This window comes from Canis lupus, chromosome 35, assembly GCF_003254725.2.
Source record: "Canis lupus dingo isolate Sandy chromosome 35, ASM325472v2, whole genome shotgun sequence".
NCBI classification, from domain to species: domain Eukaryota; kingdom Metazoa; phylum Chordata; class Mammalia; order Carnivora; family Canidae; genus Canis; species Canis lupus.
In genome coordinates this window covers 796,370-812,958 of record NC_064277.1, presented here as the reverse complement: position 1 = coordinate 812,958, position 16,589 = coordinate 796,370, and the positions used below count along the sequence as shown (strand labels likewise).

Below are 16,589 nucleotides of genomic sequence, written 5' to 3'. Positions count from 1 at the left end.
CACGGTCAGAAGTGAACACGGGGCCCGAAGAAGGTCAAGTAACATCGTGCAGCTGCAGCTGGCGCACAAGGGCCGCTGATGACCGCGATGACCGGTGATGACTTGATGCAAGTGGGGCAGAGGCCGCTGATGACTAACTGGGATGCAAGTGGGGCACCCTGGGAGCAGGTGTGCTCTGGGGACCTCTCCAACGCGGCCCCCACGACTCTGGGCGCGTACAGAAAGACTGAGGCACCTTCCCGGGAGCTGTCGCTCACACCACCAACGTCCCCTGAGCACGGTTACCTGGTGGACTTCATGCTTCTCAAATTCCTGGAGTTGTCTCTGGAAGCCCAGGTTGGGGTTGGCACAGGACCTGCCCGCACGCACGGTGTGCAGGGCGTCCTCCCAGCCAAGGTCGGTGACGGTCATGACGTACGCGATCACCAGGGTCACGCTCCTGGAGACGCCGGCCAGGCTGCAAGGGCCAAAAGAACCCACAGGGCAAAAGGGATTTCAGTCCACGGGTCTATCTCCCGACTCAGCGAGAGCGGGGCATTTTGTGACTCTCACTTTAGAAGGTCCTCCTGGCCTGGCTTCTGCGCGGCCAGCGAGCCAGGAGATCACTCAGACACGGGGGAGCCTCTCTCCGTTTTGTCACCCTAGAATCCCAGGCATGAGTGTCTGTGGCAGCCTCATCACTGACAGATTTCCTACTGCCCGCGGCTTTGCACACTTCAGTTCTAGGATCCTCTATGGGCCCCTCTTCTGATAGCCCCCATTGCCCTGGATAGAAAAAAATACCTAAAGCACCCCAAGGAATGTGAAGGGGCTGGGAACCCTGCAATGCATCTATTTATAACCTGCAGCACTTTAGAAGCCTCATGGTTTTGGTTGGGTTTTTTTTTGTTTTTTGTTTTTTGTTTTTCTGGGTTTCTTAGATAAAAGAAGACTAGATCTATAACTGAAAACCCACCCAATAGAGAAGCTCTTATGAAATAGTTTGTGTTCTTCTTGAAACAACTGAGCAGGGCACAAGAGAGGGCACATTCCACGTGCTCTGGGACGTGGGGTCCGTAACGGTTAATTATATCCCGCAGGCTGAGTAAGGGGCCAATTTTAAATGCATATGCAAATTAACGTGGTCACAGAAGGCTGTGCTGCGTCAGATTTAGAGTGTTCTAGCAACGGTTTAGGATGGGGAAGTTTAGCAGATTTCTCATTTTTAGAAAAGCCTATCTTCAGATTTATATAACCATATGAAATACAGATTCCTAGAATATCAGGGCTACACATCTTCAAACGATAATTTTAATAATAATAATAAAACAACCGCTCTCTGCATCAGGTCGTGGCTCTTCATTAGGCATTTATGTCAGAAATACTGAGGGAGTTTTAAAAAATACATCCTCTTTGACTGCAAACCTGAGGTTCTAATTCACCAGGAGCCACAGAAGCCCAGACACGGGATTCCAGAAATCCCCTTACATGGCTCCACCTGCACCCCCACAAAGTGCTTTAAAGCAAATGCTCATGAATATCATAAAATCCACAATTTGTTACGTTGTCCTACTCTTTTCAAAAGTAAATAACTAAAAAAAAAAAAAAAAAGAAATAACTAAATAAATCACACAATGTCAAGAACTGCGTGAAACTACCAAACACCATTTTTCTCTAAAGCAATCAAACTATCTATTGCCCCTGCTCTCCCTACAGGCCCTCGGAACAGTTTTCACGAGTGGCTCTTCTAGATATCATGCGCTGGATCACCTCTGTCGTGACAGGATCGTTACCAGCTTCAGCAGCAACTCAGCCCGGGAGATATCACTTTACATTTTCAAAGAGCTTTCCCTGAAATGGTATCTTCTTTGAGGAAATTCAAAAGATTAAGCTTTAAATATATGTATTTCACAACATAATATTGTCTTTAAAAAAATCTGATTATAGCTGACACATAATTTACATTAACTTCAGGTGTTCAACACCGTGGTTCCACAAGTTTTACATTACACCGTGCTCGCCCTCAGCGCAGCTGCCATCTGCCACCGTACAACGCTGTTACCGTACCACCGACTGTACTCCCTACGCGGACTTACTCATTCCATAACTGGAAGCCTACATCTCCCGCTACCCTACCCCCATTTTCCCCATCCTCTTATCCCCCCCAACCATATGGCGACCATCGGTTTGTTCTCTGCATGTACAGGTCTGGTTCTGCCTTTTGTTTTTATTGTTGTTGTTTTGCCTTTTGGTTTTTTGTTTGTTTATTCATGTGTTTTGTGTTTTAGATGTCATAGGTAAGTGAAATCAAATGGTATTTGCTTTCTGATGTATTTCACTTAGCAGAATACCTCTAGATCTATCCGTGTTGCTGTAAATGGCAAGATCTTTTTTTTTTTTTTTTGTAGCTGAGTAATATTCAAAATGGAGTTTTACTCCATACAGAGAGGGAACACGCTCGGCCTGCAGAGCTCTGGCTTCAGGATGTTGGCCGCTGCTTCCTTCGACATATTAGTTAAGTGATGAGCATGAGCACCAGTGGTAATGGGCATTTCTTAACGTATACAATTTGTCAAATCGCCATAAGATACACCTGAAACTAATGCCAACTGTATCTCACTTTAAAAAAGGAGAAAAAATAAGTGGGAAATATCAGAAAGGGTGACAGAACATAAAGACTCCTAACTCTGGGAAACGAACTAGGGGTGGTGGAAGGGGAGGTGGGCGGGGGTGGGGGTGACTGGGTGATGGGCACTGAGGGAGGCACTTGACGGGATGAGCACTGGGTGTTATTCTATATGTTGGCAAATTGAACACCAATAAAAAATAAATTTATTTAAAAAAATTTTTAAATGAAAAAAATAGAATATGAGTGCTAACGTTCAGTGAAAGCTTACCATGTGCCAAGGACAGTGCAAAGAACTGTATGTGCATTGCCCCTGGGTGAGGTGTGTAGGAAGAGCTGTCTCTGCACTGCGTATGTGCTCACATCCTCATGACGTATAGCTCAGTGCGGGTGGAGAGCTGCACGTAAACTCTTCGTTCTAAGAGTCTATTCAGATCTTTTCAAAGCAAAGTACTAAGCTAAACATACACAAAAGCCCCAATCTGTGAATGGAGAAGAAAGGGTCATTCAGGTGTTGTGCTAATGCCACCTAAACACCCATACAAGTGACCAAAACCCTCCGGGAAGAAACAGTGACTGAAAGGGCACTGACGTGGCAGGGATGAGCCCACAAAATCTGTGCCCTCCCCAGGAGGCTGCTCTGAGGGCCTCAATCATAGACACGGGCTAGAAAAGAGGATCCTGTGATCCAGTAGCCTCGACAGTCCCCACAGAAAATCCTAAGTGAAAACGAAAAAAAAAAATCATAGTGTTCTCTTCCATCAAACAGGCAGGGGTGGGACGAGGGGCGCGCTCACGAGCCGAGGGCGCACGGGGCCGTTAGGAGGTGGCGTGAACAGTCCCGGCTCGGGGCCCGGGTGCGGGCCAGGCCGAGCGGAGCCCGGAGCCACGCGCAGGACACGCGTACGTACCAGTGTACGAGGCAGCCCTCGCCCCGGAGTCGGCACTCGTGAATGAACTTAATACTTTCTTTGAAATGTCTTGTCCTGTGGGAGGAGAAAAAAGAGAGAAGTGACCTCTCTCTACTTTACTCAACGTATGATGAAAAGAAAAATCCGCCTGAGGTTTCTTGAAAAGGTCTCCGAGTCCTGCGGCTTCCAACCCGTGGTCACGCTGCCCGAGGCTGGAGCTGCCTCAGCTTTAGAGTCTGTCACACGCTGCGCCGAGGCCTGGGCAGGGCTGCCCGCCTTCTGGAATTTTCTGAATTTCTCTGCGAGGAATCCCTAATCACAGAGTGGTCACTGACTGCTGGGCGGAGGGGGGGGGGATTCTGCGCAGCCCGGGGGCCGGCTGGGCCCGACGGCTCGGGTGCATCCCTGAGGCCCTGGGGTTTGCACGTCGGCCGAGCGGGGAGCAGCCACGGCCACGCCAGCAACGGAGGTGACCATGCCACACGGGCTCACCAGCGCTGGACGGGCAGGCTTCGGTGACCCGCAGGCCCCACGCACCTGCCAGCAGCCGCCCCGGAGCTGCCCCAGGGCCGCGAGCCAACGGGAAACACGCTTCAACCCTGCTCGGCCACCCGCGCGTGTGACCCGGGGCTGGGCGCCAGGCCGCTCGGACGCCGGGGATGCGCGGGCCCACTCCACGAGCAGCCCGGGGCACACACTCACCTTCTGCTCCCGGAACCGACGAAGTGACCCCGGGCGCCGCGAGTCCCCCCACGGTGGTGACAGAGGAGCCCCAAGCACCGGTCCCGAACGGGAGCCCGGGTGGCCCGGGGAGCGGGGCCCGCGCGGCGGGAGGGACGGCTCGGCGGCCACAGCTTCCCGACCAGCAGACCGCGGTGCCCTCCTGCGACTCCGAGCCCTGAACCCGCGGCAGGTCGGAGGCAGCGGGGGCGTCAGGACGTCCGTCCCCCTCAGACTCTGGCCACGGGGGGCGGGGCGCTCGGGGAAAGGTTTCCCCTCCTGATAGAAAGAAAACTCTGTCTCGGCCTCAGGTTTCCTGCGAGGAACCTGGACGTAAGCGTCACGCCTGCGGCCGAATCAGTTGCCCGTGAGCCAGACACGACGGCCCCGAGGGCAGTAGGTGCAACGGGAGCCCCCAGTGTCCTGGCCCAGGCCCGAGGACCCTTGCCCACGACCGGGAACACCAGCAAGCAGGGCCCCGCTCCCCCCAGCCCGGTGCCGTCTGCGGGGTGACAGCAAACACCGGGACAGCCGGGGAAAATGGGCGAGTGGCGCCGAGGGCCACGCTCCATCTCAGTTCCGGTCCTCACGTCGAGCTGCGAGGCTCCGCGCCCCGGTGTGGAAGGACACACAGTGTGGGAGGACACGCACCGGGAAGGACAAACAACCTGCAGATGAACGACTCGGCAGGCCCAGGCGCCGGCGGCTCGGCAGGCTCTGGCAAGGCGACGGCAGACGAGGCCTGACCGAGCCCCGGGCGTGGGGACCACCTCCCCTCTCTGGCTTTTCCACCAAACCACACGCGCCGTGACACCTGCGCCCTAAGTGCCGTCGGGGCCCCTGGGGCCCACGTGCAGCGCTGTCCCCCGGGCCAGAGCGCATGGGCGCGGGGTCAGCAGGGCGGCCGTGGGCCTGCGGAGCCGGGGCTGTGGTGTGGAGGGCCCGGGAGCCCGGGAGGTGCTCCCCCCGCGGCCCCGCGGCCCGTCCCCTCCGTCAGGGCGGCAGCCGCAGGGCCCGGGCTGGGCCGAGGGACGGTGGGGCCCCCACGGCCCCTGACTCCCGGACACAGGGCACGAGGCCGCAGCAGGCAGCCGAGCCTAGAGACGCCGCCTCCAGGTAGAGCCGTGTGCGGCAGGGCCGGGGCTGCTTCCAGGGAAGCCGATGACACAGGCCCGGTCCGGCTGCCTCCTCCTCGGCAGGAAATACCCGCGGGCCGCCCGGTTGCCCAACGCGGCGCAAGGCAGAAGCCACTCCCAGGCGCCAGCCCACCACAGCCTGTTTCAATGAGCGCAGGTTCCCCATTCCTGCTCCCGCTCTGCCCCTGCCCTTCCGCACGGAGGGCGAGCGGGGGGCTCTGGGGGCGACGCCCGCGGGGCTCCTCCGGCTGCACCTGTCCCGCCTCCCCGGCTGCGCGGGTGGGAAGAGGGGCCGCAGGGCACACCCGTCCCCGCCCGTCCCCGCCCGCCCCTCCTGCAGAGCCCCCGCCTCCCTGCACCCTAACCCGACGTCCCCGGCCGTCGGCGAGGGCACGGAAGGGATGCGGGTGGCATCTGGCAAAGGCCAGCCGCGGTGCCCACGGCCTGAGCTTGTTCCCAGACTGCAAATCTGGAGGCCGTGACCTGCCCTGTGGGACCGGGGGAGGCCCTGTGCGAGGAGGACTCCGCACGTCTGAGCAGGGACCCAGGGGCCCGGGGGCCTGGCCACCTGCCTTCGGGGTGGCCGCGCTTACCCCAAGGCCAGCACATCCGACCAGGCCGTGCTGACAGCGAGGGCCGGGAGACCCCGACACAGACGTGTGTGTACGCCTGTGTGCGTGTGCAGGCGCGCCCATGTGTTGCACACGAAGGCAAGGAAGGAAGGACAGGAAAGGCAAAGCACTCTTAGATTTTTAACTCCTGAGAAAGGAACGCTTAAAGGTTAAAAAAAAAACATCGGGTGGGATGTGACACCTGAGCCAGGGAGCCTGGGCTCTGGAAGGCGGGTTCGGATCACACCGCTGCCTCCCCTGGGCGGACTCGGCAGGCCCCAGGCCCCCCCAGCACCGGGAAGCCTCACCTCCCCCGGGAGGCAGGAGGGCCCACGCAGCACGAAGCGGGCGCCGGTGTACACGTCCACGTCAACGACTTCCCACCCTTTATATTTCCCACACTTGAACATTTTTCTTTTTTTAATCGGGGGAAATTAAAGCACACACGTGGTGTGTATTGTGCTTTCCACTTTGCCACATAGGGTCACTGTAGAAACAAACCCAACAAAACCTGCTTTCTCCTCCACTGTCACATCCTTTCACAAGGAACAGCTGAATGCTGGCAGAACAAGGAGGACACCGTGCAAGGCCAAAAAGTAGGTGAGCTCTGATGAGACACTCAGTGGACCTTTCCTGCCTATTTCTACGGGCTGCAAGGTCCTCGGGAGGCACGTGTGAGCGTGTGCACGTGTGTGTGTGTGCACATGCTCAAGTGAGGACCCATCTGTCTGGAAATAGGATCACAGCTGCAAGGGCCTCTACCTCCAAGGGTCTACCTCCAAGGGCCCACCTCCAAGGGTCTACCTCCAAGGGTCTACCTCCAAGGGCCCACCTCCAAGAGTCTACCTCCAAGGGTCTACCTCCAAGGGCCCACCTCCAAGAGTCTACCTCCAAGGGTCTACCTCCAAGGGCCTACCTCCAAGGGTCTACCTCCAAGGGCCCACCTCCAAGGGTCTACCTCCAAGGGCCCACCTCCAAGGGCCCACCTCCAAGGGTCTACCTCCAAGGGCCCACCTCCAAGAGTCTACCTCCAAGGGCCCACCTCCAAGGGTCTACCTCCAAGGGCCTACCTCCAAGGGTCTACCTCCAAGGGCCCACCTCCAAGGGTCTACCTCCAAGGGTCTACCTCCAAGGGCCCACCTCCAAGGGCCTACCTCCAAGGGTCTACCTCCAAGGGCCCACCTCCAAGGGCCCACCTCCAAGGGTCTACCTCCAAGGGCCTACCTCCAAGGGTCTACCTCCAAGGGTCTACCTCCAAGGGCCTACCTCCAAGGGTCTACCTCCAAGAGCCTACCTCCAAGGGTCTACCTCCAAGGGCCCACCTCCAAGAGTCTACCTCCAAGGGCCCACCTCCAAGGGTCTACCTCCAAGGGCCCACCTCCAAGGGTCTACCTCCAAGGGCCTACCTCCAAGGGTCTACTTCCAAAGGCCCACCTCCAAGGGTCTACCTCCAAGGGCCCACCTCCAAGGGTCTACCTCCAAGGGCCCACCTCCAAGGGCCTACCTCCAAGGGCCTACCTCCAAGGGTCTACCTCCAAGGGCCCACCTCCAAGGGTCTACCTCCAAGGATCTACCTCCAAGGGCCCACCTCCAAGGGCCTACCTCCAAGGGTCTACCTCCAAGGGCCCACCTCCAAGGGCCCACCTCCAAGGGTCTACCTCCAAGGGTCTACCTCCAAGGGCCCACCTCCAAGGGTCTACCTCCAAGGGCCCACCTCCAAGGGCTTACCTCCAAGGGTCTACCTCCAAGGGCCCACCTCCAAGGGCCTACCTCCAAGGGTCTACCTCCAAGAGCCCACCTCCAAGGGTCTACCTCCAAGGGCCCACCTCCAAGGGTCTACCTCTAAGGGTCTACCTCCAAGGGCCCACCTCCAAGGGCCTACCTCCAAGGGCCTACCTCCAAGGGTCTACCTCCAAGGGCCCACCTCCAAGGGCCCACCTCCAAGGGTCTACCTCCAAGAGTCTACCTCCAAGGGCCTACCTCCAAGGGTCTACCTCCAAGGGTTTACCTCCAAGGGCCTACCTCCAAGGGTCTACCTCATTTTGATCTTGCAAAATTGCTTTCTAATGATTAAAGCAAAGAAAATTGATCTTGCAAAATCGCTTTTTAATGATTAAAGCAAAGAAAACCGTAAATGAGAGAAAGAGCAAGCTGGATGTACAGAAGGCATCAGCTAAACGGAAGAAATCATGCCCAGAAAGACAGAGAGAGAGAGAATAAAACAAGGAGGTTTTACTGATACTTTAAATATAAGGTCACTGTATTGCTAATACCTCTTCTCCCCACAAAACCTCAAGAAATGTAGAGATCTGCTCGGCACTAAAACCACTGAACATTACAAAGGCTCGTTTCTACCCACTCCACAGCACAGATCAGCCTCTCCTGGACTCGACCGAAGAATATTTTTTTTTAAAAGCCCAGTTATTCCCTTAACAACGTCTAAAATACAAAATACCAATCTAATCAATATTAGAATAAGAATGAATACGTGAGCTACCGTACATCCGGTAATTCACCCTCAAAACACATCGATACTCCTTTCCTCGGACAGACAACAAATATAACCTTATTTTTGGAAATGCCGAGAGCTCATTAAAGGCACTTTCACTTATTGAAGCTAATACTACAACAATTGTATGTGGTACATATTTTACAGATGAGAAAAGTGAGGTTAACGTGACTTGTGCAAGAACGTAGAGAGAGAAAGCAAAAGCAAGTGTTTCTAAAAGCCTGACTTCACCGGCTCACCTCATATCGGCCAGAGAACACGTAGCGTGTGCACTTGATATAAACTCCAGGATGCCTCTAATTGTGACAAATCATGCAAAACACACCAGCCTGGGTCTGTGGTGTTCGTATGGCTCTGAGAACTTGAACTTTCACATTTCCTGACTTTGAAAGGCAAGGTGGTTGGGGGAAATGAGCTAAAATTTTCAGCGTGTTAATGTTATCTCAACGAGGTTTCTGCATTTTAAGTTCCTGGAAGATCAGAGGGGGAGTTTGTGAGGATTAAAGCCAAGACAGAAAAATTGACCTTTCTGGGCAGTTTACAGCCATTGAACACCAAGTGAAAGCAGTTGGTTTCAAAGATCACAAACCTCGTACTGAGCAGACTTGGCAAGAATTCCTGTTGGCGTAAGGATCAACGGGGAATGATTTGAGATATGAGCCCTTAAAATGTAAGCTGGAAATAACTAAAAATCTGTAAGTTTAAAAGAGTGACGCACGTTCTCTAGAATTTATTTTGTCATTAAATATAAGAATGCTCAGGCATCAGGAATTAAAAGTGGCTAAAGGACCACTGGTTCTACTAGTCCGAGTTACCCAGAGCATCGATTGCAAGTGACAGACGTGGTTTCTCTTGCTTTTGTCAGCCAGGGCATTAAGAGTATTTGTCTCTTAAAGGACAAAAAAAAAAAAAAGAGTGTCTCTTGACCGTCTACACTGGTTGATGGTACAGAAAGTGGAGGTTCACGTCAGCCTATGTGTTCCTGATGTTTGGTGCATGCTATCACGCACAGGCTACCTGAAGTGCGATGGGTCATATAAACCGAGTCACGTATTAGCCACTTGCCAATGGCTGAGAATCTCCTTCTATCATGAAGGATGCTCACTGTTAAGAGGCATGTTATGCATGAGAGACCCCTAACTCTGGGAAACGAACTAGGGGTGATGGAAGGGGAGGAGGGCAGGGGTTGGGGGTGAATGGGTGACGGGCACTGAGGGGGGCACTTGACGGGATGAGCACTGGGTGTTATGCTATATGTTGGCAAATTGAACACCAATAAAAAATAAATTTATAAAAAAAAGATGCGCGTTATGTTTCCAATAAAACGTCTGCAGCAGGTAAAGAGAAACTCAAGCTACTTCGGGGTTTGATCCGTAATATACACAGTATACTCATATTCCAAACTCAATTCCACGATTTCCGTTTGCTTCAGTAGAGCAAGAAATATTTATGAAATCACGGACGTTCCTGCGCCCCAATCCTTATGTATGCATGAGATGTGCTTTACGAATGGATTCAGACTAAAACTTTCCTTAAAGGATCACGTGCGTGCCTACAAGCATAACTCCCCACAGGAGCCTGCCAGCGTTTCTGCCTTTCGATGGAGTTATGGTCTTGACTTTACTTTCTAAATGAATTTTTTTTAAGATTTTATTTACTTTTTTTAAATAAATTTATTTTTTTATTGGTGTTCAATTTGTCAACATAAAATAACACCCAGTGCTCATTCATTTGGGGAATATAAAAAAATAGTGAAAGGGAATAAAGGGGAAAGGAGAAAAAATAAGTGGGAAATATCAGAAAAGGAGACAGAACATGAGAGACTACTAACTCTGGGAAGCGAACTGGGGGTGGTGGAAGGGGAGGAGGGCGGGGGGGGGTGGGGGCGACTGGGTGATTTTATTTATTTTAATCATAAGAGACGCACAGAGAGAGGCGGAGACAGAAGCAGGCTCCCTGAGGGGAGGCTGATGCAGGACTTGATCCCAGGACCCCAGGAGCCTTGACCTTATTTTCCAGCTGAAAGAGAGGTCGTGCTGCTGTGGGACTTCACTCAAAATAGCAGCAGTGGCTCATTCTCCTCAATTTCTTTCTGTCGTCAGCCTCACTATAACCACCTACTGGAATCCCCACACTACGCTTTCACCAAGATGTGAGGGAAGGCAAATCACACATCTTAACGAGGCCCCTGCACATATTTGGGTTGGGAGAAAACAAATTCAAATCTCATGGGCTAGTTGCCTGGACCCAAGGTGACCGTGTTTGGATTGCTTTTGCCAAAAGATCTGAACTGACCCATGAGACGCTGCAACTTGGGACAAACAGCTGCTACATCGCCTATCACTCTGGCCTTTCCATGTAAGCAAATATCCCAAATCTTCCACGGAAATGGGCCTCCTGAACACCCAAACTTATTATTTCAACTGTCTCCTGTCGTCACTCTCAACGCACATTAATGCACTTTGAAGAGAGTAAAAGTATACTCTTATTTTCTTTTTTTTTTTATACTCTTATTTTCAAAAGTGCTTCATGTTCATAGGGAACACTCTCCTATATGTGATCTGATCTCCAAAAGTCCTGAAGGCAGGCATTTTTTATTTTATTTATTTATTTATTTATTTATTTATTTATTTATTTATTAATAATAAATTTATTTTTTATTGGTGCTCAATTTGCCAACATATAGCATAACACCCAGTGCTCATCCCGTCAAGTGCCCCCCTCAGTGCCCATCACCCATTCACCCCCACCCCCCACCCTCCTCCCCTTCCACCACCCCTAGTTCGTTTCCCAGAATTAGGACTCTTCATGTTCTGTCTCCCTTTCTGATATTTCCTACCCATTTTTTAATGAGGGAACCGAAGTTCAGGTGGGTTTAAATGACTTGCTGAAGGTAGATGCGGCAAGTTCCCAAGTTAAGGTATTTAACATCAAGGTCGACTGCTTCCTTGTTTATATAGCGCAGGACTGCTCAGCGCTCATTCTTCTTTTGCTAAGTCAGTCGTTGTACTGGACACCAAGCCTGGCACTTGGCTCTTGGCAAAGCTGAAAAAATCCCAGAGGCAATCAAGTCTGCGTGGCCACCTTCCCTGACAGCAAACGCCCAGAATGTGGTACGATCTGATTCCTCCAAAGAGGCATTGACAAGTTCAACAGTATCTTAGAATTTCAGTTTGAGATAAGAGCAAAGCAACCGTTCTAAAAATAGCCACCAAAACACGGGCAGAAGATTGCTGTGAAAGGCAGTGGCTCACTTCCTTCCGTATACACCATGCCCTTCCAACCACTTCTGTTTCTTGACACGACTAGTAACCAAGGAAGTCCTCTGGTGCTTCTTCTCCTCCTAGACCCAGGCTACTACTGTTTTCCTCGTAATCCTACTGAAATATTTCCCCTACCATCCTCAATCTTACAGACTGATGACTTTTTCTGTGAAATATGGAGAGTCAACGTGAAAAACGGGCCTTGCATAGAACGTACCTGTCCTGCTTCCAACCTACCCCCACCCTTTCCTGGTCTAACCCTATACCACCTACCCCCTGTCCCCTACCACACCCCCCACATCCTTCCCCACTTCAATCCATCTGACTCTAGCCCCATTTTTTTTTTTCCAAACAGGTTTTCTCACAAAATTGTTGCATAATCTGTGATTTCAGCAATGGAAACTGCTCTCCAGCAATGGAAATTCAAAATTGCCTCATGTTCCAACAGTCGATAGTTTTCAGAGATGCTGGACAATGAGGAAACTAAACGTAAGATTCTGTGGCCTGTAATTCCCATAGGTAGGATTTGTGGGCAACCGAGGTTAAGAAGCGTGAAGGGTGAATCCTGACAAGTCTGCAGACTCCCAAATTCACAAACGCCACCATAGCTTAAAACTTCCCTGATGAGATGCAGTAACAGATCATTCTAGCAAGGTCGTTGTGTCTGACGTGCAATGGAAGCCCAAGGCCGGCCCGGAGCAGCAGCCGGCGTCCAGGGTATGCACCGAACGGCTCAGTACTTTATTCCTGCCCCAGCTTCTCAGCCTTGCAAGGCTCAAATCCACGCCTCAGTAAGACTTTACCCCATATCATGGTCTTTCTAGGTCACTTCTGGACCCAGAGTCCAGAGTGTTAAAGCTGTGACTGCCGTGGGTCTCCAAAGCCCAGTCCCGGTTCTGCTAAAGCCTGACCCCACGGGCCTCCGTACCATTGCTGTGTTCCGGAAAGGACGGCAGTTATGAATTTCTCTTTATAAGGATATCAGAGGTGCACTCAGCTGTGCGGAGACAGAGGACTGAAGCTTCCTAAGCCAGAGAGACCTATTCATTCAACTCAAACAGGTTTTAGAAGTATGCTTTCCCATTTCGTGGCCACTAGTCCCAGGCAGCTGCTGAGCACTTAAAAGGAAGCCGGTCCAAACTGAGACGTGCTCTAAGTATAAAAAAACAGATTTTGAAGACATGATATGAAAAAAAGGATGTAAAAAAAAAAACCCTCAGTTTTGTTTTATATGGGGCACATGTTGAAATGACAGTATTTTGGATGCATTGGGTTAAATAAAACATATTACTAAAATTATCATCATCACCTCTACCTTTTTACTCTTTTTCAAGTTGGCTTCTACAACATTTAAAATTACTTGCATGGCTTATGTTGGTGGTTCATACTCTATTTCTACTGGACACTGCTGCCCTAGACAAAACCCATTCGCTTCTTTAAGGTTTTGCTTCTAGAGAGAGGATGAACATGCCAGAGGTTTGGCTTACATCATCCTTTTTATTTTTTTTTATTATTTATTTATTTATTTACTTATTTACTTATTTATTTATTTTTACTTACAAATTTATTTTTTATTGGTGTTCAATTTGCCAGCATATAGAATAACACCCAGTGCTTTTTAAAAATTAGGCTCATCCTGTACACATCCCCTCAGTCAGTGTTGTCTAGATGAAGGACGGGCAAACAAAAAGTGTGTCTCCAGCTGCAGTTCTGCCTAAGTTGGCAGCACAGACTCGCACGTGGCATCAAGGGACCCACTGGTTCTGATGACTCCATGGCCCTTTCCTTATTTGACCTTACTGTCCTTTATTCATTTTTAATATCTCCGAAAAATATAGGAAAAAAAAAAACAACTTACAGGTTCTGAGATGGTGAATCCGCTGCTGGAATGCACAGGTATTTAACTCCCTGTAGAATGATAAAATAATAAAATAAAATAAAATAAAATAAAATAAAATAAAATAAAATAAAATAAAATAATAAAATAAAAAATAAAAGATGATACTTAGTGGAGAAAACAATTTAAAGGAACTATTTACTCAGGTCAAAAAATAAAAAGTAAAAAGGAGAAGTTTTTCACTCATCCTTTGTTGCCAAGGAACCGGGAAAAAACTCTTTAATTAAGGTTCCTGGTTATTTTCCGTGACCACGCATACAGATATTCATGCTCTGGCTTGCAAACGGCTTGTAGGTTTAGATAGGTTTATCAAAAAAGTTAAATAACTGAGTGCTTTCCAGTAAGTGCCAACAAGTTTCAAAACTATCCCCTCAGATGCTTGTTTACATATTCAACACTTTAAAAATCTATTTCACTTAAGATCCTGAGTGGCCAAAAAGGAAGCACTGTTAGTAAAAACCTTAACACGATGACTAAAAATTATCGTGTTATTAGAGTTTTCAATATCAAATTTAATAATTGGAGAGTTACAACTTCACTGATGCATTAATAGGAACTTTACACACTCAAAGTACTTTATTTTGCTTGCTCTTCAAAAGAGTAAAGGTCTGTGTACCGAACTAATACATTTTTTTAAAGGATGGCCTGATTTGAAAACAAAAATGAACTTTATATAGGGCTCCATAAAAATTTGTAAAAAAAAAAAAAAGTCTGTGTAAATGCATGCTACAAAAACCCATGATAAATTTAAGATTTTATTTATCGACAGAGAGAGAGAGAGCACAAGCAGGAGGAGCAGCGGAGGGGGAAGGGGAAGCAGCCCTCCCGCCCCCCCTCACCCAGCGGGGACCCCGGGATCACCACCCCAGCCCGAAGGCAGACGCTTAACCAGTGGAGCCACCCAGGTGCCCCTCTAGACACCTGGCTGTTGGGGGGCACCTGAATGGCTCAGTCAGTTAAGTGTCTGACATCTCCGGTTGTGACCTCAGGGTCCTGGGATGCAGCCCCGTGCTGGGCTCCCACTAACCAGGGACTCTACTTGTCCCTCTGTCCCTCCCCCCGCCCATGGCCTGTGCCCTCTCAGGTAAAGAAATAATTAAAAAAAAAAAAAAAAAAGCCTGGCTGTTTTTACTTCAGAGGGATTTAAACTGTAGTTCCAAAGGTCTTCGATGTCATATAAAATACAAAATCTAGAAATCTCTGCAACCTCTGTAAAAGAATGTGGTTCTGTGAGGACTCAGATGAACCATTTTTAAAGCCCCTCCTCCTTTGACAGCCTAAGCTCCTAGGGTCTTGCTGCCACGTCATGGATAATAAGTAGGAGAGGAAACACAAGAAACCCTGAAAAAATAACCAACCTAAGAGAGTAAATGACGGGGAAATATACAGACATATAGAAACTATCATGAGTCCCTCGGCAAATAAAGTCATAAAATAACTTTGCTAGAATTATTTGGGTTTTTGGCAGTTGATCATTAAAATTTTAAGGTCAATTCTTATCGTGATCATTAAAATTTAAAGGTTAATTCCTATCGTGAGACATTTCTGTGTGGTATGTACTAATGTGGTCTTGTAAGGAACAGCTACACTTGTGGCTGCCCCGAACCCTTTGGACCTCCACATTTTGGTAATTCCTGACATTGTGAATCCTACTTTTCCAACACAGAATCCGTATAAACAACATTTCTCAACCTCCTTTGCTTTTAGGGTGTAGACTCGGGACCTAGTTTCATCACCTGACACGCCTCACTGGGGTGGATTTGGAAACAGGACATGGGAAGAGTCAGATGGGTAACGAGCACCTGCTTGGAGGCGCAGGTGGCAGCAGAGGCAGGTGGTTCTGGGGGCAGACGTGGCAGCGGCTCTCACCACTTGTGCGATGTGGTCTCAGTGCTGCTCTTTAACTTCAGCCGAAAGCCTGTTTCTCTAGCTCTTCTGGGAGACCTTGAGGTCTCAGCTATCTCTGAACAAACCCCTCCCTGCTTGAACTGGCGCAGAGTGCAATCGGCTGTCCGTAACTAAGAGTCCCCTCCCTGTCCCCCAGGATTATAAGAAGTCAGGAAAAAAAAAAAGACATTTTTCCTGCTTAATTCACATGCATGTATTTTTTCTCCAGCTTTGCGCCAATCATTACGTCTTCCAACAAAGGCTCTTGAGGAAGATGGGTTTCACCACTGCTTGTCCACGTGAGAATACTTCGCCTGAGCCAAACAGCCTCGCGCGTGCCCAGGGTAAAGTCCAGAGAGAAGCGTCCCTCATCCGGCCTTCACCTCGCCGTCCCTAACTGCCTCCTTCCGTCTCGGCCTTGAGCTGGGCTCGGGGCACTGTGCTCTGCTGGGACTATCGAGGAATATTGTCTGAGGTCCTAACGCGCCTCCAGGGAGGTATTAAGGCAGTGATTTAAAAGCAAAGGAAATGGAAAAGGAAACGATACTGTAAAAATAAGTAATTTCACTCCGTCCCTCCATCAAGGCCAAGCCAGCCTATCGGTCTAGATACACGAACTGATAATTTCATATATCAGTCGTTGGAATGACTCATTTACTTTTCTCGTTTACTCTCAAGTGAGAGTTGGCCATGGATCAGACCCAGAAGCTTATGAAATCCGTTCCTCCCACACACTTCCTCCAACCTCTTTTAGACCAGTACTTCCAGGAGGATGGGAAGGATTCTCAGATTTCCACCTTCCCTTCACCGTGCCCGTCAGCCTGAGCAGCCTCAATCAGTCAAGGATGCCGAGGTGGGTCTCCTCTCACAGGGGATAAAAACACCTGCCTGTCGTGCATGCTGACAGCCACTTAATTCTAACAGAATCTAAAATCAGCTGATCATATGATGGGAGGAAAGAGAAAAAAAACAAAAACAAAAACAAAGGAAAGGAAGACAATAGACAGAAAGGGAGGCTAAATAGCCCTAAGCTTATTAAAGGCATTGACC

At 49.9% G+C, this 16,589-nt stretch overlaps 1 protein-coding gene across 4 annotated transcripts in view; it reads right to left on the bottom strand.

The window, feature by feature from the left end:
- DUSP22 (dual specificity phosphatase 22) overlaps positions 1 to 16,589 on the bottom strand; it is a 56,261-nt gene that overhangs the window by 1,194 nt on the left and 38,478 nt on the right. For 2 of the 4 annotated variants that reach the window (XM_025446436.3, XM_035710538.2), the window contains 3 exons: positions 13,614 to 13,663; positions 3,517 to 3,591; positions 286 to 457 (listed from right to left, as the gene is read on the bottom strand). In XM_025446436.3, coding sequence (XP_025302221.1) covers positions 286 to 457; positions 3,517 to 3,591; positions 13,614 to 13,663 — 297 coding nt within the window. The remainder of the gene's footprint in view (positions 1 to 285; positions 458 to 3,516; positions 3,592 to 13,613; positions 13,664 to 16,589) is intronic. The other 2 variants (XM_025446445.3, XM_049105961.1) reach the window with 2 other exon arrangements.